General features: G+C 35.7%; 1 protein-coding gene across 1 annotated transcript; it reads left to right on the forward strand.

Annotated features, from left to right (window-relative positions):
* The first annotated feature begins 6167 nt into the window (after positions 1-6167).
* LOC131019390 (uncharacterized) lies at positions 6168-11933 on the forward strand. The gene is made up of 2 exons (XM_057947931.1): positions 6168-7013; positions 11604-11933. The coding sequence occupies exons 1-2, from the start codon at positions 6414-6416 to the stop codon at positions 11688-11690; spliced, it is 687 nt and encodes a 228-aa protein (XP_057803914.1). The 5' UTR covers positions 6168-6413; the 3' UTR covers positions 11691-11933.
* The last annotated feature ends 11711 nt before the right edge of the window (positions 11934-23644 follow it).

The following is a 23644-nucleotide window of genomic DNA, read 5'->3' on the forward strand; positions in this document are numbered from 1 at the left end:
AACTTACCAAGCGCCAACCTTGGCGAGCCAGCACTGTCGAACGCCAACCTTGCTAAGTCAGCTCCGCTAAGCACCAACCTTGGCGAGTCAGCTTCGCCAATCACCAACCTTGGCAAATCAGCTCCGTCGAGCGCCAACCTTGGTGGGTCAGCTATGTCGAGCGCCAACTTTGGCGAGTCAGCTCCGCCGAGCCCAAACCTTGGCAAGAAAATGACTTTAAAAATATATGGAGAAAATAATAGAAAAATAAATAAGGAGAAGAGAACCTTTAATAAAATAAACATTTAATAATATGAATATCATCGCCGAAGAAAACCACCTATGCCGAAAGGAACTGAGTTTGAAAATGAGAAGATAGATAGAAGAGAGAGAACCTGAGATCTAGAGAACTAGAAAGAGTTGGTTGTAAAAATTAGTGAGAGGAGAGAGAAAAAACTACTCCCTCCAATCTTTTTTATAAGTCATTTTTCTAAAAAAAAATTATTTGCAATATATGGCGTTTTACATTTAGTTACCTTATCTACACCTAATCTCATTAATTCTAGTCAAACTTTATCTAATGAGCTCGTTTCTTATCCCTAGTTTCCTTTGCACTCTTGCGTCTTTTCTCTTCCTTTTTGCTCTTTAAATTTTCGACTCAATTCCTCACAATTATGAAGACCAAGGTAGATCGAGATAGATCAGTTTGTTTTCTTCCCTAATCAAATCTTTTTCTATTTGAATCGACAGAATTGCGCTCATCTTTCATGTTTTTTGGGCTTTTAGTTCATGGCATTTTTTTTGGAGAAAACGTTTCTACATGTTTTCCTATTGCTCTTAATTTTTTCCTTCAATTTCTTGCTAATGCTCTGTTTCAATAATATGTTGTTGTAGGGGTGACAATTTTGTCTTCTAAATTATGGATGCAAATGAGAATAACCCAGTGAATTTAGACGCACAATTGCTTGCATCATTGGAAAACCTTTTTAAAGAGACAAAAATGTATCTAGAAAAATCTGAACAGTTGGCTTTGCAAAAGGCTGCGGAAGAGTCATCGAACTTGTACTTGTCTGATTCGGAAGATGAAGGCAATGTTCACGGGTCTCGTACACCATCCATCCGTCGTAGTGCAAATAAAGTTAAAGAAAATCTCATTTTGAATGATAAAGATGTGCAAGAAAAGGGAAACAAAGGTAAAGAGAAAGCCATTTTGAATGATAAACATGTGCAAGAAAAAGGAAACAGGATGCTGAAGATTCTTCTACCCAAGTACTTTGATATTGAAAAATAGACTTGAGTCTATTATGCTGAAAATCTAGATTTCTCTACAAATATAATGAAGACAAGTTCAACCAACTTTGAGATAGCTTGGCCATCCCTTGTTCTCCTCCTATTAAGTCGTCCATCCCTTATTCTCCTCCTATGCATAAGATTGTAATTACAATTGATGTTAGTTTTAATATTTCAGAAACGTTAATTCCACCAAATTCGACATATATTTTGTTGAAAGAAAGAATGACAATGTTTTAAATTTACTTACCTTGTGTGGCTAGCAAGTCTTTGGTTGCTTGAACTAATGTTGTCTCACATGAAATTTGCGAAGGAAGACACCCTAGCCTTTGAAGACGTTCCTTGTTTATGTGAGGGATCTGATATCGATTTTCTCCTCCTAACTTCATGGTCTCTTTCATACAAAGTTGCAATGTCAACCACACATAATTTACTTTCGTGGGCGAATAATCATTGAAGGCTTTATCTACTGCATGAACAAGCTCAGAGATACTTCTTGCACGCATTTTTTGTTGCAAAGATTGTATGGCTCTAAAAAATCCAAGATCGAGTATATTGAAATCAGGAGAGTTTGGGGGCTGGCAAGTTAATCGAATATCAAACCCATTTTGTGAAGCCGCGACTAGAAAATCTGGATCGGTAGGAGGAACATGAGTACGTGCATTGTCTTGTTGGATGAAAATAATTTCTTCGTGTTCCAATCAGGGCCTTTTCTCATAAATTGCTAGAAGAAGTTTTTCTATTAAAAATGCTTTTATAGTATCTCTTTTGACAAACGTAATAGCCTTCATCTCTATAGTTCCAGCATGCCGATTTTTACTACTTCTCTGAGCCGGCTGTTCAGTAATAAATGGCCAACATCCAATTTTACCATCAAATACCACTCTTCCTTCATCACCAAATCTAAGACGAGCTGTGGCTGCTAAGAACATGACCTTTCCAATGAAATTCTTACTTTGACACGATCGATCAGGATCATCCTCACCATCGAGCAAGTAATATGTTTGATCTTTCTTTGTCAAGTAAAATCACTTCTCATCGATGTGTACGTACTTATACATTCCCTTAAACTTGAGATCATTTAACATTGCATTTTCTTTAAGCATCGTAAAGCAGAACTCCAATCGAGATATTTTATTTTCCTCTTTCAAATGTGGTTTGATGGCACTTGAGTGACGACGGATGACTCCTTGCTTAAAAAGGCGATACAACTTCAAGTAGCTAACTCCTAACGCGGCTGATAAAGATGCCAATGTCGTTCGTCAATGTAACTCTATTTCTTTGACCCGACTTAAATCAACATCAATTCGTTTACGACCACAATTCTGTTTCCTCCTTGACGAAACTTCTACATCCGTGCCTGGTGGAGTTGTGTTAGGTCCCGGGGGGGTCTCGAATAGGTGTATGGGGGGGGAATACACATATGGGCTATTTTCACAAAATCCTCAATCAGAGGGATCTCAAGATAGAGATCTAAACGAAACTTTACATGCAAACAAAGACACCTGTTGACTGAAAACAGTTTTGACCAAACAGGGTTGACGACTGATACTGAACGCTCTTCAGTAAGGAGTTATCAGTTAAGTTACTGGAACTTAACTGATGCACTTATTGGCTTCAGTCGAGACACTCTTACTGACTATCAAAAGATAGATCGGTCATACTGATATCATACGCAGCGGAAATTAAACTTAGTTTCGCAATAGCCTCGGTAGAGCACATTGTTGGTCTTAGGTTTCTCTTTGCCGTTAATCAGTATTTAGTTTATCAATTGAAACAACACAAGTAGGAATGTAAAACTGAAAGCAGTAAACAACACAGAGACTTTTACGTGGTTCGGAAAAACCCTTTCCTACATCCACGGTCGGTTGATCAGACCAACAATCCACTCTGTAAGTGCTTAACAGGTGCACTGCAAACCAAACCGTGTGCTTGCCGGGTGCACACAACCGTACCACTGAAGAAAACCCTTCTTCAGTACCCACGCTTCACTCGCGTCGGATTTCTCTTGCTTAGCACAACCCGCACTAAGACTCTCACAGACAGAAAACCCTTCTGACCTCCGAGTCACTCAAAACACTCAAATCTTTCTTTTGGAAAGGAGGTTTGAACGAGTGCCAACTATACTGCAAAGAACAAGTTCTTTGTAGCAAGTTTGACCTTGGCTTCTGGGTAAACAGAGGTTTGCCTAAGGTCTAAGAGAATGTATGTAATCAGTAGTGACTGATTTTGGCTTTGGAATTCTCTTCTTCGATTCAAGCTTTGGGGAGATTAAGCTTTAGGCTGAGTAGCAATTTCGGCAGAGCTTCAGCTTATGTCGTTGAATCGGTGAAGATTGAAGTTGATCCTCGAGCGCTATTTGTAGGAGAACTCTTGAATAGATCCGTTGGCGTAGAACGTCCTCAAGATTTCTTCCGTTGGAGAGCAATTCGAATTTGGGCTGAGGCTTCAATTTTCGAGGTTCCTTGTCTGGTGGAAACGGCTCTCTTGAGGGACAGGAGATGTGACGTCTCTGATAAAGTAACCACCAAATAAGAATGACCTCTGCAGAGATAAGATCCTGAGATCTCTGCATTTAATGCGACTGTACTCTTGTGAGTACGTGGCTTCCTTTGAACGCTGGAAGATCAGTCCGAGGAAGAATGATCAACTGATACTTGACTTTAGTATCAGTATGTGGCACGCATTAAGTAATCAGTTCCAAACTGATTCTTCAACTGATACTTCAGTTGGTATCTTAAGTCTTCAGTCTTCAGTCCTTCGTCCTTCAGTCTTTCGAACCGCATACTAAACTAGAAACGAACTCTAACACTTAAGTTTAAAAATTGTTATAGTCTATTACAATTAAGACCTATGAATTTTGGTATCATCAAAACAAGGATTAGGATATTCCACAAGATTCCCAACAAGTTGTCTTGTGAATTTTCCATAGTTTTTGAATTGTTCGCACATTCTTGATATTGAACATAGCTTGCACCTCTTTTGTCGTGTTCTTCATCAATTTTCCATTCACACTTTTTTCCAATAAAGCTCGATAAATTGCCTATCGTTCGATGTCAGTTATAAACCTTCTCCTCTTTACTTGAACATTGTCTATTAATAACGGTATAAATAATTTTTGCATCAATACAGTTCTCATATCAACAAAATTTTACATAAGAAATAGTAAACTTTTATACGAGCAAAATTGAAAAAATGAATCACAAAAATACATTTGCCTTTTCCAACAATTCGTGATTTTCACAAATATATCAAACATGCATAAGGAACATAATAATGCAATCATTTGAAATTTCACAAGCTATTTTTTAGTGCTGTATTGGAAAATCATCTAAATATAAACTTAAGAAAATTTAGTCAGTTTGTATAATGCAATCATTTGAAATTTCACAAGCTATTTTCGTTAGCTTGTTTGTATAAATCGTATATTCATCAAATTTTAACATTAAAATTAGTCAGTTTCCATATCATCAAATTTTAACATCAAAATTAGTCAGTTTCCATATAAAATTTGCATACCTTGTCCTGTTCGCGATCCGTTTGTAGTTTCCCCCGTTTCGCCATTTGTATTCGGCGTTGCATTGTTATTCATCTCCTCTTCTGATGAATCTGAATTTGCTCGATGGTTGTTTTCCCTAAGCTCTTGTAAGTCGAGTTCTATGATAGGATATCTACTCTCATGGTTGTTTTCTAGTTCGATTATATAGTTTCTGGATGATGATGATCTCACGAAAATTGGAATTTCTCTTTCATCATTGTGTAACTCATGATAGTTTATCGGAGGAGGCTGATTCAAGTCGATTTGAAATTCTGAATCCATCTATGGTGATGTTGAGAAATTGTTCTATGCTGGCCATTTTTAAAGAACACCGAAAGCCAATCGACATCAAATTTTTTCAGATATGATTTTCAAATTTTATTGAAAAGCTTTGAAAAGTCTAAAATTCCCTCCCTGTATCGATTTTTTGGCTCCAAATTAAGTTTGTGGTGTGAAACAAATTAAAAATCTCATCATTTAGCAGGTTAAATTTGAGAAGACGATGAAGAGTTTCTTTTGTTTTTCCTCATGGATATAATTGTGATTCAAAAAGTAAATAACATTAAATAAGGTTAGTTTACGTTAATTTTTTGTTTATTAAAACTTGTGTAAAAGCTGAGGGCGACTTATAAAAAAGATTGGAGGGAGTATAATGTAAGTAAGACAATTTCGTCTCTTTAACACAAAATTGACCAAAATTTGATGAAATTAAGTTGGTAGACAACTATTGATTTTCTATCTCAAAATTATATTTCGCAACATTAACTCTTTATCTTATACAAAAAACCATATGCGATTAAATTTTAATTAATCTGCATACCTTGATAATATTCACATAATAAAGTTCAATATTCCAAATTCGAAGATATTCCGTGATATTCTCGATTCTACAGATGTTTTCCAGTTTCTCTCGTCTACAACCTTTTTGTTTTTCTTCCAATTTTACAATTTACAAATGATGTTTTAATGATTTCAATTGAATTTCGGTATTTTTTAGTAAATAGTTATCAGCTATTCTTAAAAAAATGAATGCGTTTTTTTTTAAAGATCGATTTTAACTTTATTGGCCACAAATTCATTTTCTATACTTTTAAAGAGGTATCAACTAGTCATGTGGTAGTTTTATCCTTGAACTCTCAAAATAACTAGAAACTTATGATTTTAGGAAGTTAGAAAAAACACTTAAATCATAATCTAAAATGCCTAGTTTGAGCTATTATGACAAAAAGAAAGTATAGTTGCTTTAAATTCATAAGTCAATTCTATAGATAATTTCCTTGTGTATTACTGGAATGGCTTAACAACATAAAATTTGGACAGTAAAGAGAATAAATAACTCAAAGCAATCAAATGAATAAATAAGTATCCTTTTAAAAGCTAATGTTACACAGACACAGCCACACCGATTCGCTCACATCACATGCGTCTCTCTTTTCCATTTCACGCAAAGATCCTCTCTTGAAAAGCAAGCAACACACAGAGAGAGAGAGAGAGAGAGAAAAGAAAAGTAGCAAAAGAAGTGGCCACCGCCGTGGGTGGTGGTGGGGCTTAGTACCCTTTCACTATTTCCCCAATTTTTCCCACCAAAACCCAAAAATCCCTAAAAATGACCTCTCGAGACATCACCGCCACCGCCGCCGCAAACCACCCTACTTCCGGCGGCAACCACCACCACTACTACCCGCCGTCGAATTCGTCATCCTCGTCCTCCGCCTCGTTCCGCGGCTGCTGCTGCTGCCTCTTCCTCCTCTTCTCCTTTCTCGCCCTCCTGGCCCTCGCCGTGGTGCTGGTGGTGGTCCTCGCAGTGAAGCCGAAGAAGCCGGAATTCGACCTCCAGCAGGTGGGCGTGCAGTACATGGGCATCAGCCCCACCACCGCCTCCTCCGCCGCCGTGTCGCTCAACATCCGGATGGTATTCACCGCCGCCAACGGCAACAAGGTCGGGATCAAGTACGGCGAGTCGCGCTTCACCGTGATGTACCGCGGCATCCCCCTCGGGCGCGGCGGCGTCCCCGGCTTCTACCAGCCCGCCCACAGCGTAAGGCGGATCGAGTGCGTCATCGTCGTCGACCGGGTTAGCTTGCTCCAGGCCGACGCCGCCGATTTGGTCAGGGACGCCTCCTTGAACGACCGGGTCGAATTGCGGGTCGTCGGCGATGTCGGAGCCAAGATCCGGATCCTCGGCTTCACCTCACCCGGTGTGCAGGTTACCACCCTCTTTTAACTTCATTATTTTATTTTAATTTTCATCATCAATTCTTGCATCTCTTGTGAATTATACTATATATTGTGAAATTAACTCTACTAAGTAAAATTTAAATTAATGTGCTAAAAAATGAAATTAATTTTATTTTTTCGATGAATTAACTGTGGATCTTAAAATAGATTTCCCATCATCAATTTAAATAAGCTCAATTATCATGCTAAATATTCAATTATCTGTCTAGTTTTAAAAATATTCTAACCTTTGAATAATATAAATAAACACATGAACTATTGGTATTGTGTTAAAAATGGCCTCATTAATTTTTTTTTGATGCCTAAATGCTAACTTATTAGCTAGAAACTAGGAACGAGTAGAACTAGAATGACATGATGTATTTTTTTCTACAAATTTAGTCACTATAAGTTAGCAATTTAGCATCATGCTACCAAAAATATTAGTAATAAAGATATTTTTAATATATTGTTAATAGTTCATGTCTTTTATTGACATTATTAAAGGCTCATGCCATTTTTGGAAGTGACTTATAGAACGAACTGCCCACACAATACAAATCATCATATAGTGTGTTTTAGTAAGGGAAAGTGAATTATAAATGTTGTGTTTTATTAAGGAAAAGTGAGTGTTCCGCACAAAAGAATTTATATTTTTAAAATTAGAGAAATAATTGTGATATAGTTACTCATTTGCAAATTCTACCTTTACCTTTTCTCTTCCTTTTTTAACAATTCTATTTCCTTCCTCTCGTTATCATTGTCTTAAAACTTTGGAGCACGAAAAGTAAGAAGTACATGTGAATTAAATAAAATTAAAAATTTTAAAACTTATAGTAACTTTTTAATAGTTAAATTTTTACTCTATATTTTTTACAAAACTTTTTTTTAGTGAAAATAAAAATTACCCTAATAATGGGACGCGAGAATATTTTTTATGTTGGAATTTGGGACATGAGTGAAAGAGTCGTCTTGGTTTTTGTTTTGAAAGAATCTTCTTTTTTTCTTTGCTTATGTCGGCTTCCAATCTGCTAGCTTGCGCTCATTGCTGCTCTGCTAAGATGAGCTTATGTGAGGATGTGGTTTTTTTTTTCTTTTTCTTATTTTTTCTTTCCATTCTTGTGTTACTCTTTCATTCATTGTGTTTTCTTGCAGTCAAATTTTTTACGTTTTGTCGCCCAGGATTTAGGATTAGGTCAATATTAAGATTTTTTTATTCACACTTTTCGATTTAAATAAACTGTGCATTTCTGAATCTCGATTTTGATCGGATTTTGTTCCTATTCTTCCCCGTATTGAAGAACGACATATTAAGTAAACAATAAAGATAACTGCGAGTTATATTTGTAAGAGTTTTAAGTTTGAGCTAAAAAATCACCTTTAATTTATGAATTAACCCATGTATGATTCCCAATTTCCCATGGTAAGGCAGTCTTTAAGTGCGATTGTAAGTTGTGGTGACATAAAAAAAATTCTGTTTTAGCAGAATGTGTATAGAATATGAAATGATTTAGTTAATAGGCATACCCATAAAAGAGTGGTCCATCCTAGTGTTAATGCCATTATTGTTGAGAGTAGGTACATTGTTACCACTGCTGTCAACACAAACTGTAAACATCACTATCATGATTAAATAAATCAATGTGCTCATTCGTAGAAAAATTGTATCAAGTAATTTTTCTTATGCTTCATTAATTTATGCTATTTGTCCAAGTCCTAGAGAGTGTTTTATTGAGATTTTTGAAAATTTTAGGTTTATGATATTGAAAAAGTTGACTTTTGGTAAAAATGTATATGTAATAGTGTGTATTTTGTTTGTTTCAGAAATTGGGAAAGATAACACAAACTGTAGATATAAATTTATAAATATATTTATTTATTTTTAGTATATCAGTCGTGAGTTTAAATTGTTAGGAAAAATTATTTGAAATATATATATTACTATAATTTTATATTATTTTAATATCATAAAATCATTTCCAATATAAACATCCATCCATCATGTCTCAAGTGTTGGGCTTGTGAGCCCATCTCCGCCGGGTTTGCAGCATCAATAATGGGGTTTTTCTCTTTTTTTTAAGAACAATGTTAAACAGCTACATTGTGGCCCACCACAATTTACCTAAATAAAAAATAATTTAATTTATTTAATTTATTTTTTAAAATAAAAATAAGATTTAGTTATTTTATCATATTCTCTACATTGTAATTATTTTTTTGTAATTTTTTGGTAATTTTTTTATTTTTAATAAAAAATAAATTAAAAAAATGCAAAAAAAAAGTACAATGTAGAGAATATAGTAAAATAATTAAATCCTATTTTTATTTTAAAAAATAAATTAGATAAATCAATATTTTTCTTATCATATTAGTGTGTGGGTGGCTACATAATTGTTTTTTTTTAATGCATGCTAGCAATTGTTCTATTGGGTCGTATGCGCCCATTTCTCTCTCCTTCTGAGCCCGGATAGCGGCTGGAAGGAGCGCGCCTGCTGGACGCGGTATTGGGGGGACTCGGCTGAGTTTGGTGTGCACCGCTCGCCGAGCCTCCCACTACGGATGCTCTAAAATTTTTTACGGGTTTTTGTCCTTCTTTCATTTATATAATTCCAATAGAGAACACTTAGAAAAATAAATAATAAATGGAGTTATGTATATTCTAGTGTTTTTTATATATCGTAAGAACATATTTGTTTATTAAATTTATATTATGTAGAAAGAATATATATATATATATATAATATTGAAAAGATAATTTTTAATTTGAAATCAATTTCAAAATTGAATGGCAATTTTATAGTTATATTAAAATTGAAGGTTGATTTGTAAAATACTATATAACATTTTTATTTTCTTTTCCTTTATCTTTTAATTATTTTGCTTTAATTCTTTCTAAAATTGTTAAATTCAACTAATTATAAAATATTTAATATGTATATCAAATTAAAAATGTCTCATACCTTTTGGGTACAGAAATTAAAAAATGTATAGAAAATAGATAAAATGAGTTGATGAAAAATATTTGAATAGTATTAGGTATAGAGAGAGAATATATATTGTCAAAAAAGGAATGAGACATTTATATTGATACGTCTCATTATGGAAAGTGAGACATTTATATTGGGACAGAGGGATATATTTTATCAAAATATTTGTTTTAAAATGTAAAAGTTATATTTATTTAAAGATTAAAATTTTAAAAATTCTCTCTCCTCATTAATCCTTTTTTTAATTAATGTATTTTTCAATTCTTTTTGTTTTCATCTTCTTAACTTTTTGTCTTTTCATAATATCAATTCTTATTATTGTGAATTTTTTCATTACTTTTTTTTTCAGTATAATATTATAATGATAATTGAATTTATATCAATTTTATATAAATATAAAAATATCTACGGCATGAGATGCAAATGCTAATATATATTATGTATATATATTAATATTTTCTTGGGGCCATTCAAGCGGTTAAGTCCCTCTCTTTTAAGCTTTTATTAGTTATGAATTGATCTTATTTTACCAATAATTCATGATCAAAATATTTGTAGTTGTGAATTGACTTTATTACTTCTTAATCATGAATTTAGGGTGAAATGGTATTGTTAATTAAAAAAAATTCTTAATTTTTTTAATCTTTGTAGCTATATTCGATTTTTACAGAAGTAAAATTAATATTTTATTACATTAACTCTCTCTCTATATATATATATATATATAAATTATATATTGAAGATCTAAAATAATTTAGAATGGAATGGGATATGGCCCCGAAGAGTGGCGCGCTCACTTGTATTATTTATTCATTATTGAACGGTGGGGATTCCCTCGATGATATTCTTTAAATTTTTACTCTTCCTTTTTTAATTCTTAAGTTTAATTTTCTCGCTGCATAAGTCGTCGACAGTTTTTGTCTTTTCATTACCTCGTTTTGTTGGTCCCTCGAAATTTCAACACTTTTTACTTTTTCGTGTCTCCGATTTGGACTGTTGTGTAAAGATAAAATATGCTTGGATTTTCATCATGTCTTTTCTTTTTTTTTGAGGGAGATTTTCATCATGTCTTAATATGCATGTATTCAAAAGTTGTTGCCATGTGCGTGTAGGTTTTCTCACCATTTTCGTTTTTTCATATAATTGCATTAGTATTTGTCTAGTTATTTCTAATTTTAATTTTTTTGTATTCATTTCTTACGCAAAAAAAAAAAAACGATAATTGCAAGTAAATGTATAAATTCACTTGATTCTAATTTTGCACATGAATTAAAATTTATACTTTCAATACATGAATTTCTTCAAATTTCGTAATTTTTTATACTGTTGTTCTTCATCATGGCTAGTTAAAATTACGTGGACATTGAGTTATATCATTTAATATATAGGCCGTTTAAGTATGTAGACATTTCAAACATTAATCTAATCATGCGAAAATAAGAGTATTTTTCATGTATTTGGGGATAAAAATTTAATTTATGTGCAAAAATCAAAATATAGTAAAAATTTCGTGTATTTAGACTTAATTATTGGAAAAATAAAAATGGAACTCGTTATGGATCAATTTTAATTTTAATTTTAATTTATTGTAGGTATCGGTGGATTGCACAATTGCCATTAGCCCAAGAAAGCAAGCCCTAATATACAAGCAGTGTGGATTCGACGGCCTCAGCGTCTGATATATTGGTCATGTGGTCCCCACCGCCCCTCTTTGTTTCTCTTTCTTTCTTTAATTTCTCTCTCTAGAAATCGAAAAGGGAAATTCCCGTGGAGAGAGTGAGAGATGGGGAGTTTACAAAGTGAATTCCCACAAAGTTGAAAGCAATTAATTGAGATATGAGTATGAGGGGTTTCTGCAAATTTTGTATTCTTGTGTAAAGTTCCTAAAATCTGCTCGATTCAATGATATTCCACTTGACTTAGAATATGGTGCCATATTTCATTATGCGTTGTGCTATAACATGGTATGTCGTCGGTGTAGGTCCAGCTCGGTCGGCTCTTACTGTGGGCGCCAAGACTGATTGAAGCTCTTTTTTTTATTTTGTGGTCTCGTATGGTATTTTTATACTTTTTTGAACGAATTATTTTATTGCACGTAGAATAAGAAGATTTAGACTAATAAAGATATTAGTATATTACAAGTTAGATTAAGCATTTATTATATTCATGCTAAATTAAATTGATGAATATTTAATTTTTATCAAAAAATTGAAAATTAAGAAATTTTATTTTTAATTAATTAATTTAAATTTAATTTCTAATTAAATAAGATAATTCAAAAAAAAATCTGAACGAAAAAGCAGGAAAGGCATGTAAACTGAACTGATTCAAATTTACCTCAAATTGATTGAATTCAACAAAATTTGCACCCTTTGAAAAATTTAGAATTAACTTTTAAATTTGAGCAAATTAAAATTCCCATCAAAACTACAACTATAAAAGTGAAATTTGCATGATTCTTTTACATCCACACTACAAGAAATACTGCAGCAACCTCGTAGTAAAAAAAAAGTAGAAAATGATGAAGAAGAATCTCTTCGCCAAGGTGAGAAACAACATTGTTCAATTTCTTCTTGCAAACTCTAAAAATGACAAGCCATTAAAAGGCAAAATGAAAGAGGCCATCTTCAAGTTCAGCAGCAGTGAGAGAATCGTCATTAGACTTTGGGCAACTTCAAAGAAACAACAATCGTAAGGTGAAATAATCTATCTACTCAGAAACCGAATACACTAAGGATAAAAAGAGTAGAGATAAATTTGAAGCTAATCTCAAATTTGAATTTACTTCAAAGATCAACAATAAAAAAACTTGCAAATGAGATTTCATGCAGTAAGAGCACAATGTGGACAAGGGCTTGATCAAAAGCTCACACATCAACTATAAAGTCTGATCTCACAACACCAAATAAGCTACTTAGGCTCACTTTCACACTAAAGGCACTTAAATTTGATAGAACCATGAACACTTTGAAGTTCAAAAGCATGAATAACATAGTGCACATAGACGATAAGTGGTTTTGTATCACAAAAACTTCTCACAGATTCTACCACATTCGGAGAGGCAAAGTCACATAGGATATGTAGAAGCAAAAAATTTATAACAAATATCATGTTCATGTGTGCAATGTGCATACTTATTTCTTCATAGGATGGGAGAGTCATATTTGACGAAAAATTTGAAATTTTTCTATTCACACAACAAGTACCATCTTAAAGGAATTCCAAGAACATAATTGTTGATACTCTAGAAACAAAGCATATCTAGTAAATCACAAAAGATTTGATCAAATATTGTTTGATCAGTCAGGTAAGGATATATGATGCCGTGTGCACGAAATGAAAAAATAAGATGCATGTAGTAGAGTTAGTAAAAATGGTTTTACAGTTATTCGAGGGGTAATTAAGTAACTTTTACTATTCTAAATCATTTCACATCTAACCCAGCCCAATTTATCGCGAATAGATATAATGACAATCATGAAGAAAAAAAATGTATAAACAAACATTAACTTTATTTATGTCTATTATTCCCTCCGTGTCATAACAAGTGTCTTACCTTTCTAAAATAAGAAAGTGAGCTCCACCATTTTTTACTTTTTTACGTTTTAATCATTTCCACTTTAATTATATTTCTCTCACAAAATAAAAGTGGGCTACACCACTTTTTTTATTTTTTTACTATTTGTTGTGCCCAAAAATAACACTTTTGTAACAAAAAGTAACAAGAACACGAAAAAGGCATTGAAACGTTGAACTTTGTATTGCTTTAGCGAAAGGCTTTGAAAGTAAGTGAACAATGATAGTCGATGATTTTACACTATGATTTTATATGTATTTATAGGCAAATAATTAAGAATTCTAGTAGGAATATGACTCTTTTTAGACTTAGAATAGGACTATGATTCTTCATATTTATCTATTTCTTCATGATAATCTCTTTCTTTACCAGGTGTTTGATAGTCTTCAAGATAGCTCTAAATCCCGGAAAATCAGGACTGTTAGACCATGAACAACGCTGTTATCATCGAATTAGCCTTAATCTCCCTGTCTTCAAGGGATGCATATTTTTGTCCTCATCAACTTCTCACCCCGAGTTTGGTCAAAACACAGCAACTCTGGTGTTTTGGCTGCTAAAGAACTTCAAGTGGCAGGGTTGAATTCTGTGTAACAACGATGTTGTTTCTTCTCCTTGATGTTTGAATTTTTGTCGGATGGAAAGGACTCCCATAAGGTGTATTTTCGAAATCGCAGGGCTGAATACTTCTAGACAGCTTTGATCTTTGTCTAGAATAGCTTTGCAGGGCTGCAACCCTGTTCTTCAAAATAGTCTTTGCGATAAAGTTAAATCACGTTTTTGGATCGAAGCATTAGGGCTGCAAGGCTAGGTTGCACCATTGTGGTTGAACCTCTAGGAAGACCTGAGAAGGTGTAAGCAAGTCTACGAAGGCGTAACAAAGCCTGTGAAGTCTTGAACAAACCTGTGAAGGCTGTGAAGATCTTGGCTAGCCAATAAAGGCGAAATCAAACCCATAAAGGTTTTGGCGAGCCAATGAAGGTGAAATGAAACCTGTGAAGGGCATGTCGAGCTAATAAAGGCAAAACCAAACCTGTAAAAGTTTTAGCGAGCCAATGAAGGCGAGATTAAACCTGTTAAGGCTTTGGCGAGCCAGTGAAGGCGAGATCAAACCTGTTAAGGCTTTGGTGAGCCAATGAAGGCGAAATCAAACCTGTAAAGGTTTTAGTGAGTCAATGAAGGCGAGATTAAACCTGTTAAGGCTTTGGTGAGCCAATGAAGGCGAAATCAAACTTGTTAAGGCTTTGGCGAGCCATTGAAGGCGAAATCAAGCCTGTAAAGGTTTTAGCGAGCTAGTGAAGGGGAGATTAAACCTGCTAAGTGGAGATATTTTAAAGTATGGGCAACGTTGTTATGAGCTTAACAGCGCAGGGCTGTAGCAGCGTTGTGGAGTAGAGATCACTACCTTCTTCGATCATAAATGAAATTATGAATTATAAAGAGTATAGACAAACCTGTAAGGCTGTGTAGCAGGGCCCTTGTCCGAGTAGTTTTGACTATAGAAAACTCATTCGAGTTTGGACAGCGTTGTTTGAAGTTTGACAATATTGTTTTGAACTTATTGAATTCATAGTATTAGCTTAGTGTATTCAGAGGTTCCTGTTCTTAGGCTTTGATCCTACAAAAGATAAACTTTTGGACCCATTCAGGTCTTAGCACCCTTGCGAGTTATGGCGACCATTTGTGGGTTTTTGGCGAGCTTGGGGCTTATTCGAGCCTTTTGAACTCATTCGGGTTTTATCTGGCTTGGGGCACTTTTTCAGGTGCAGACTTGCGGCTCGGAGAGCATTTTGGATCTTTTGGTTTAGGCTATAGGGTTTAGGGTTTAAGACTTAGGATATGGGATCCATGGTTTGAGGTTTTGGGTCTTAGGGCTTAGGATCCAAGGGGCTTCGTAGAGGTTTTAGCATACATGGAGCTCATTCGAGCTTGTTGAGCCCATTCGGGTTTTAGAATACATGGAGTTCATTCGAGCTTATTGAGCACATTCGCAGGGTAGAGCTCATTCGAGCTTGTTGATCGCATTCGCGCAGGGCATGGCTCATTCGAGCTCATTGAGCGCATTTACGCAGGGCGGGGCTCATTCGAGCTCGTTGATCGCATTCACACAGGTCGGGCCTCATTCGAGCTCGTTGATCGCATTTACGCATGGCTCTTTGTCTTAGCAACTTTGACTATATAAGTTTTCCTAACAAAGTGTTGCTCAAGACTCAACAGTATTATTTCAGGCTTAGCAGGGCTATTTGGAACTGGGCTGCGTCGTTTAGGGCTTGGCAGCGTCATTCTGATTTCTTGTCCTTGTAGTAGTTTAGTACACTTAGGGGTTCTTGCTCTTAACTTTTTGGTCCTGCAAAAGTAAATATTAGGATTTATTTTAAAGTCTGCTCTTTGGGTTGAACCTTTGTAAATTTGGCTAAGGTAGTACTCGTTTAATTTTGCTTAAGTCCTAAGATACTTTGAGTACTTTGAATACTTTATATGCTTTGAATACTTTGTGAACTTTGAATACTTTGTATCCATTCGGGTCTTTGCATACTTTGTACTTTGAATACTTTGAGTACTTTGTACCCATTCTGGTCTTTGAATACTTTGTGCCCATTAATGGGCCTTTGAATACTTTGAATACTTTGTGCCCATTCGGGCCTTTGAATACTTTGTGTTCATTCGGGTCTTTGAATACTTTGTGCTCATTGGAGCCTTTGAATACTTTGTGCTCATTCGAACCTTTTAATACTTTGTGTATTTTGTGCCCATTTGGGTCTTTACAGCGCTGTTTAGGCCTTGGCAGTGCTCCTGTTGATCCTGCAAACGTAGAGTTTATATATATATATTTTTCTCCCCACCCCCTTTTTTGGTGACATGTGCAGTGTTTGGGTGAACATGTTACCCATGAATGTGGCATAGAACTCAGAACTTTGCGCCTAAACCAGAGTATTTTATTTATAGGGGAAAAAAACATGCTGGCCCGGATCTCGTTAAACCTTTGAAAAAAAGAGTGCCCGGTCTAAAACTACATTGAAATTTAAAACCTTTGCTATGAAAGAGAAATAATGAAAATAAAACAGGCAGCGCTGCTGAGTTGGTTGGATCTAACCCGTTGAGTTTGCAACTTCGGAGTTCTTCATGCAAAGAAATTTTTGAGGATGTTAACATTCCAAGGGCGTGGCAGGGGTGATCACTAATTTCTTAGCAACATAATCTGCAACTAACACAGTATAATTGTAGTAAATAAAAAGTAACCGGGTATCCTATCCTCAGGGACTGATAAACAAAATAACTCTAAATATTCTCAATTCAGATTTTCACAATATACAGGCAACATAAAAAATAATGATTGAATTGAAAATTAGAATAACACAAAGCAAATAATAACTGGGATAAATCAAATAAGAAAACAACTGATCCTAGGGAAGTAAAGTCATTAACCAAATTCACACAATCAATCTATTAATCCTAATTACCAGTTTAATCCAGTTATGATGAGAGATCACACATTTAATCAATTACTCTCGCTAGAGAAGCAACGATCGTAGATTAATAAATTCTCTATCTCCGTTAGGTTTCAAGAAAATCTACTAACTCCCAAAAGTACATAATGATAGCTCTCTATGATCCACCTATCTCCGCTAGGTCTCAAGATTAAAATCATATCATACATTCCTAAATTCGCTAAACAGTTATCTCAGCTAGGTTTCAAACCGAATAGCTACACATGCAAACTATTGATCAGATAATTCACAAGGATTCAAGCACAAGGAATTATGAATCATAAACTGGAAGGCAAAAATGCATTAACAAATTAATCACATGAATTCAGTTAACTATTACAAACCCTAAAATCAGATTAAAAACCTAGCCAAACATAGCAAAAGAAAACATAAACATATAATTAAAAAGACATCAATTAAAAGAACTGAATTAAATAAAAATTCTAAATAAAACTGAAAGAATAATCTTGAATCTTCAATTCTTGCAGAAATCTAATCCAAGCTCTAAAAACTGGAAAGTAATGAAAACTAAAAGCTAGAGAACTTAAAAATAAATTTGGAAACCGAAAAATAAAGTTGGGAACCCTAAATAGGTCAAAAGAGGACCTATATATAGGCACATAGCTCGAAAATACTGATAGAATCCAAAAATCCCGCAAAATCCCAAAAATTCGAAAATTCCCGTCGAGCACTATTCACTACTGCGCGTGACTTTCTTGTTTGAGTCATATCTTCCTCGTCCGAACTCGTATTTGCGAACTATTTGTGCATACGAACTCGTATCGAGACGAACTATAACTTTCATTAAGACCATCGGTCCAAATTCAGACTCCATATTTCTGTAAAATTCATCAAAGTATGAGTTAGTATCATATTTCACAATATAAAGCAATATAAGCACAAAACAATCATCCAACACCCAATTTCCTATAAAATTGATATCATATGAACACTAAAAATCATAGAAACATGAGTGTTATCAACTCCTCCAAACTTAAGCCATTGTTCGTCCTTGAATAATGGGAAGAATAAATTCAATAAACACGAATGGGTAGAATTCTAGATCATAGATGCCTCAGAAAAATAAAGAATGATAGAATTCTCAAATCCTCAACAATTAAGCACAAAATTCACCAATAAACACAACTTATAGCAAAATCAACCTTGGCATTCCAAACAATTGAATCTCACAAGGTATGTGTATCACTCAACTCTCATTTGGTGGAATGGAACGTGTATACTCTCATCGAAATTCAATACAATGCAAATCTCTTACCATAGGCTTGCCAATCGTCTACAATCTCCATTGCTAATAGTGTGCCAGGACTAAGATCAAAAAGGTCTTTTTCTTTGGTTATAATGTAGGGACATTGGTTAAGGTAGGGAAATATATGCTAAGTGACTCAAAAATATATCAAGAACACTAACACCTTATAACTTCGCAAAACAAGTATGAAACAAATTCCATCTTCCTCCCAACTATGTCACCATAATCAACTCCAACCAAGGGATTTAATCATCACAAAATAGAACTAGTACTCTTTTATGCTCTCCACTTATTTCCAATAAATAAAGTCGGTTTTCTAACAAATCTCTCAATAAACATTCGACTTCATACTTCTCTCTCTCTCTCTCTTTCTCTCTCTTTTTTCTTTTCTTTTCTCAACATTTTTTTTTTCTTTTCACAACTTTTCTAGAGCTTATAAGAGTAAATAGTAACACAAAATCACTCCTTCTTTTTCATGACCCACTATGAACATTCACCACACAGAAATCCTCATATACTACATCACCCCTTATCATCCGGCTAAAGAATAAAAGCTAATTAGGCTCAAAGCTTTTACTACGTTTTTTAGCCAAATTGGTTGAATCCAAATGAGCATGCTAGTTCTAGAATTGTTAACTCTCAAGGGGTTATATCTTTGCTATGTTTTTTCTTGGTACTTGTTTGATGATTATATGTGATGTTAATTGTGGCATTGATAAAATTCATGAGATTTTGTACCTTTGGAAAATTAATCATGATGTGGGGAATTATTTAGACAAAGGAAGTTGAAAATGTGGATGGAGATTGATAGATGGTGCTGGATTAACTTGTTTTAAAATCTTGTGGAGTAATAAATGATTTCTAACTAGCAGTTAATCCAGGTACTATGGCACCCAGGAAACGTCGAGCTACCGGCGCCTCAAGCTCCCGCCAACCGGCCGAGTATACTCGTGAGGACCCCGAGTTTCATGGGGTATCGCTCATTTCAGATGATGACCGGACTAGATTTCAAAAGATTGCAAGGAAGGGAATTGAGATCACGCGCTATGCCGACCATGATCTTCTTTGGGAGATGGGCATCTTTGAGGACGTGCGAGATTTGTTCTACCATGTCGGGAGGACTTATATCTTCAATGGTGGATGGCTGATAAACACTCATTTTACATGGTTTTTATGGTTTATATTCTGCGGTTTAAGTCGATTCTACGCCCGTTTTATTATCATTTGGAGTTCATGGACTATTATTTCATGATTTCACGGTCGGATGTAGTTTTGACTGTTTGGATGCAGAAATGAGTGATACTGGAGCATGGAGTGTAAGAAACATGTTAAAGAGAAGAGTTTTGAGAGAATCGAGCCCAAAAAGCGAGAAAAGACGAAGATTTTGAAGTCGGGGCGAGAAGGAGGCAATTCGGCGGTCAAAGGAGTTGACCGCCGAAATTTGAGCATTTGAGGAACAAATTCGGCGACCAACTCGGCGATCGCCGAGTTGGGCGCCGAAATCTCTGGATCGATTTTATGTTGTGTGGAAGAAAAACGGCGATCGCCATTTTTGGGTTGTTTTTAGGCTAAATTCGGCGACCGTCGAACGGGCCGCCGTTTTGGTCGCGCGTTTTGAAAGCTCCGTGTTTTTACGCTTTTCAATGTTATTTTCTATTTTTAAACTCTTGTTTTACCCGAAGACTATATATAGGTCCTCTTTTGACCTATCTAGGGTTCCAACTTTTATTTTTCATAGCTTTAGTTTTCATTGTTTTTCAATTCATAGAGCACTGGCTTTTGATTTCTGCAAGAGTGAAGATTCGAGCTGTTACATTCGATTATTACGGTTTTATATAATTTAGTTTTTGCAATTGTTCTCTTATTTAATATGTTTATGTTTTCTTTTATGATGTCTGGCTATTTCGTTAATCTGAACCTAGGGTTTGTACATAGCTGATTAATTATGTGTTTTTGATTTATTGATATCAATTTGCCCTCCAACTTGTGATTCATGATTCCTGGTGCTTAATTTCTTGTGAATTATTTGGCCAATAATTTTGCATGTCTAGCTGTTCAGTTTGAGTCTTGAATGCGATAATTGTTCAGCCGATTCATGAATGCATGTTATAGTAGTAACCTTGACACTTGAATGGGATAGGTGAAACTGTAGGGAGCTATTCTTTGTGTACGCTTGGGAGTAAATTTATTCCTTGGAATCTTGAATGTGAAGGGGGATAAATCAATCTACTTTCATAGGTGTTCGTTAGAGAAGCTTATGAATAGTTCTGTGATCTCTCATCAGGGTTTGATTAAATTAGTAATTGAATCAATATATTAAATGCATGGAGTTAATTAGTAAAAGTACATCCCTAGGGTCAGAGTTTCCTTTCTATTTGATTTAGTTATCTTTGTTTCTCTGCTACTTAGAATTTATTCTGTTAACTTTAGTTTTTTATTCACCTTCCTATTTTGTTTTGCCTGTTTATTGTGAGCGTCTGTTTAGGAAATAAATAGAGTAATTTCGTTATAATAATCCTTGTGGATACGATACTCGGCTTGCTGTTTTCGTGCTACAATTACACTGTTTAGTTACAGTTTTTGTTGCTATAAAAATAGTGATCAATGGCCCACCTATCAACGAGTGACTTTGGAGATCTTAAGCACGTTGGACCAGGCGGTGTTCACTCAATCCAATCCAAGCAGGATTTCGTTTCAGCTTAACAACGTTTGGGAGACTGATATCCTTGTGACAGAGATCACTATGGCGTTTAATTGTAGAGCGGGAGGTTACACCGTGTATAACGCCGGTCCATTTGTGTCAGGAACATCAAATGCAGCTGACATTCGAAATCATGTCTTAAGGATGACACACCGCATTCTTGCTCATACGGTACTTGCTAGGAAAGACAACAGCTACGTGACGCAGCACGAGCTGTTTATCATTTGGGGGATGCTCACACGCACACCACTGGATTTGACCCAAATCCTTCTCAAGCAATTGTTTAAGGCGTCAAAGGCCAATGTAGGAGTTTTCACGATAGGAGGAATGCTTACACCCCTCGCGCGCCGCATTTGTCCCGCACTTGCTACATGGGAACCGTTAGCGGGTGATATGCTGCTCAGTGGTCACCGTTTGGTTCGCATGAGATTCATGTCGAGGGCCCTACCACCATTTAAGTTGGTGCAGAATGAAGGTGACCACTTTCCTCTGCCAAACCCGACTCTCACCCGTGTGGGCGGGCGCTTTGAGACCCAAAATTGGCTGATGAGCCCAGGCGCCCATGTGAGAGCTATAGCAGGTGAGCAGGCAGCCGAGCAAGACTCTCAGCATGTGAATGATGAGGAAGAAGAACAAGAAGAGCCCGCAGCAGCAGCAGCAGCAGCAGGAGCACACAGAGGACAGGGAGCTCATTTTGATGTCACTGAGCTCACCGAGAGGATGCAGCAGTTGCAGGCCTTTGCCGAGCAACAGAAGGCGCAGCACACTGTTATGCACACAAACGTCACGGCAGTTCGCCTGCAACAGCAAGCCATGGATGCTTATCAGCGTGAGCAGTTTGCTCATTATGACGCTTTCGAGACGTATGCATGGGCGGAGTTCAGTCGGCAGGTGACTTTTGAGGCCTGGCAGCGTGCAGAGATGGAGAGACAGCAAAAAGAGCATGTTAGGCAGATGACAATGCAGGAGGAAATCATCCGACAGTTTCAGGAGTTCCAGAGACGACAAGGAGGACCGCCATCTTGAGTGCACTGTAAGTATGCTCACCATAACCTTTATCTATTATTCCCTCCAAACTTATTTTCGAGCATTCGCTCCTTAATAAGTTTGGGGAAGGGGGATGGAGATTGATTATGGTTTGCATCTTTTTGTTTTGCCTAGTTTGTTTTGTCCGTTTTGCTGCTTTGTGGACGTATTCGTAGTATAAATTTTTGGGTCTATACCTAAATTGATATATTCTCATACATATTCCATATTTTCTTTGCTTTTTGAATGTTTAGTGCTCCAGTTTGTTTGTTGGTAAGGTGCCTATGAGGAGTTCTGCGAAAAAAGTTAATTTCTGATTTTTCTTGACATTGTGACATGATTTGAACTGACGTGTCTGATTGATGAGTATAATTTTGCCTTGACTTTTGACATTGAACAAGCTTGTGAGGAATTAAGCCTTAACTGCCCATATTTGCAGTTCGTTCGTTATTTTTGAGTGTTGTCATCCATGTAGTGCACTTCTAGAACTTGCCATGGTTATTGGTTGAGATTGCTTGTTGTGCCCAAGAGTTTAAGATGATTTTAGGCCCTCTTTCGTAAGCCACGTTATATCCCAAACACTTTCCTGAAAATATTATTCCCGTGTTAATCGTGTTTGAGCTTTTTTATGCTTTGATTCTTTAACCGGATGATAGGAAGTGATGAAGTATATGGAGATCGTTGTGTGGTATTTGTTGTGGGTTGATTGAAAATAAGGGGTGAAACATGATACTAGTTATTCTTATAAGCTCTAGAAAAAGGTAAAAAAGAAAAAGAAAAAAAAAGAAAAGAGATTAATGATGAAAGTTGGTTGAGAAAGTCGAGTTTATAATGGAAAATTTCATGGATAGTCGACTTTGTTTGTTACTAGAAAAGTGAGAGCATAAAAGAATGTCTAGTTTTGACTTATGATGATTATACCCCTTGGTTTGTGTTTGATTATGGAGGTATTATTAGGTGTTACCCGATATCCAAAGAATTTTCTTGTCTTAACTCCGAAAACACACTTTGCAGGAGACGGTGTTGCCTGATGACTGCGAATACTTTTTCTAAATTCCGAGGATGGGATGTTTCTCGCGGACTTTTGACTAGCATGTCATCTACATACACTGCTATGTTTTTTCCGATCTAATTTTTGAAGATTCTATCCATCATCCTTTGATATGTTGCCCCGACATGCTGGCGAAGCCGAAGATACCTTCGCATACTGCAAAAGCAGTTTTGGCTATGTTATCTGGGTGCATCATTATTTGGTAGAAACCTTGGTATGCATCCATCATGGACAACAACTCGCACCCTGTTGAAGCACCCACCAGCTAATCGATCCGAGGCAATGGGCAATGATCCTTTGGCTAGGCAGTGTTGATATCCTTGAAATCAATGCACATTCTCCATGTTTTCTCCTTTTTTGCCACCACCACTACATTGGATATCCAAGAAGGATATTGTACTTCGACTATATGCCCTGCTTTGAGAAGTGCTTGGACTTGTTCCTTGATGGCAGCCTCCTTCTCGACCCCGAACAAACGTAATTTCTGCTTTACTGGTTTCACCGTTGGGTCCACATTTAGCTTGTG

This window comes from Salvia miltiorrhiza, chromosome 4 (genome assembly GCF_028751815.1).
Source record: "Salvia miltiorrhiza cultivar Shanhuang (shh) chromosome 4, IMPLAD_Smil_shh, whole genome shotgun sequence".
NCBI lineage: Eukaryota > Viridiplantae > Streptophyta > Magnoliopsida > Lamiales > Lamiaceae > Salvia > Salvia miltiorrhiza.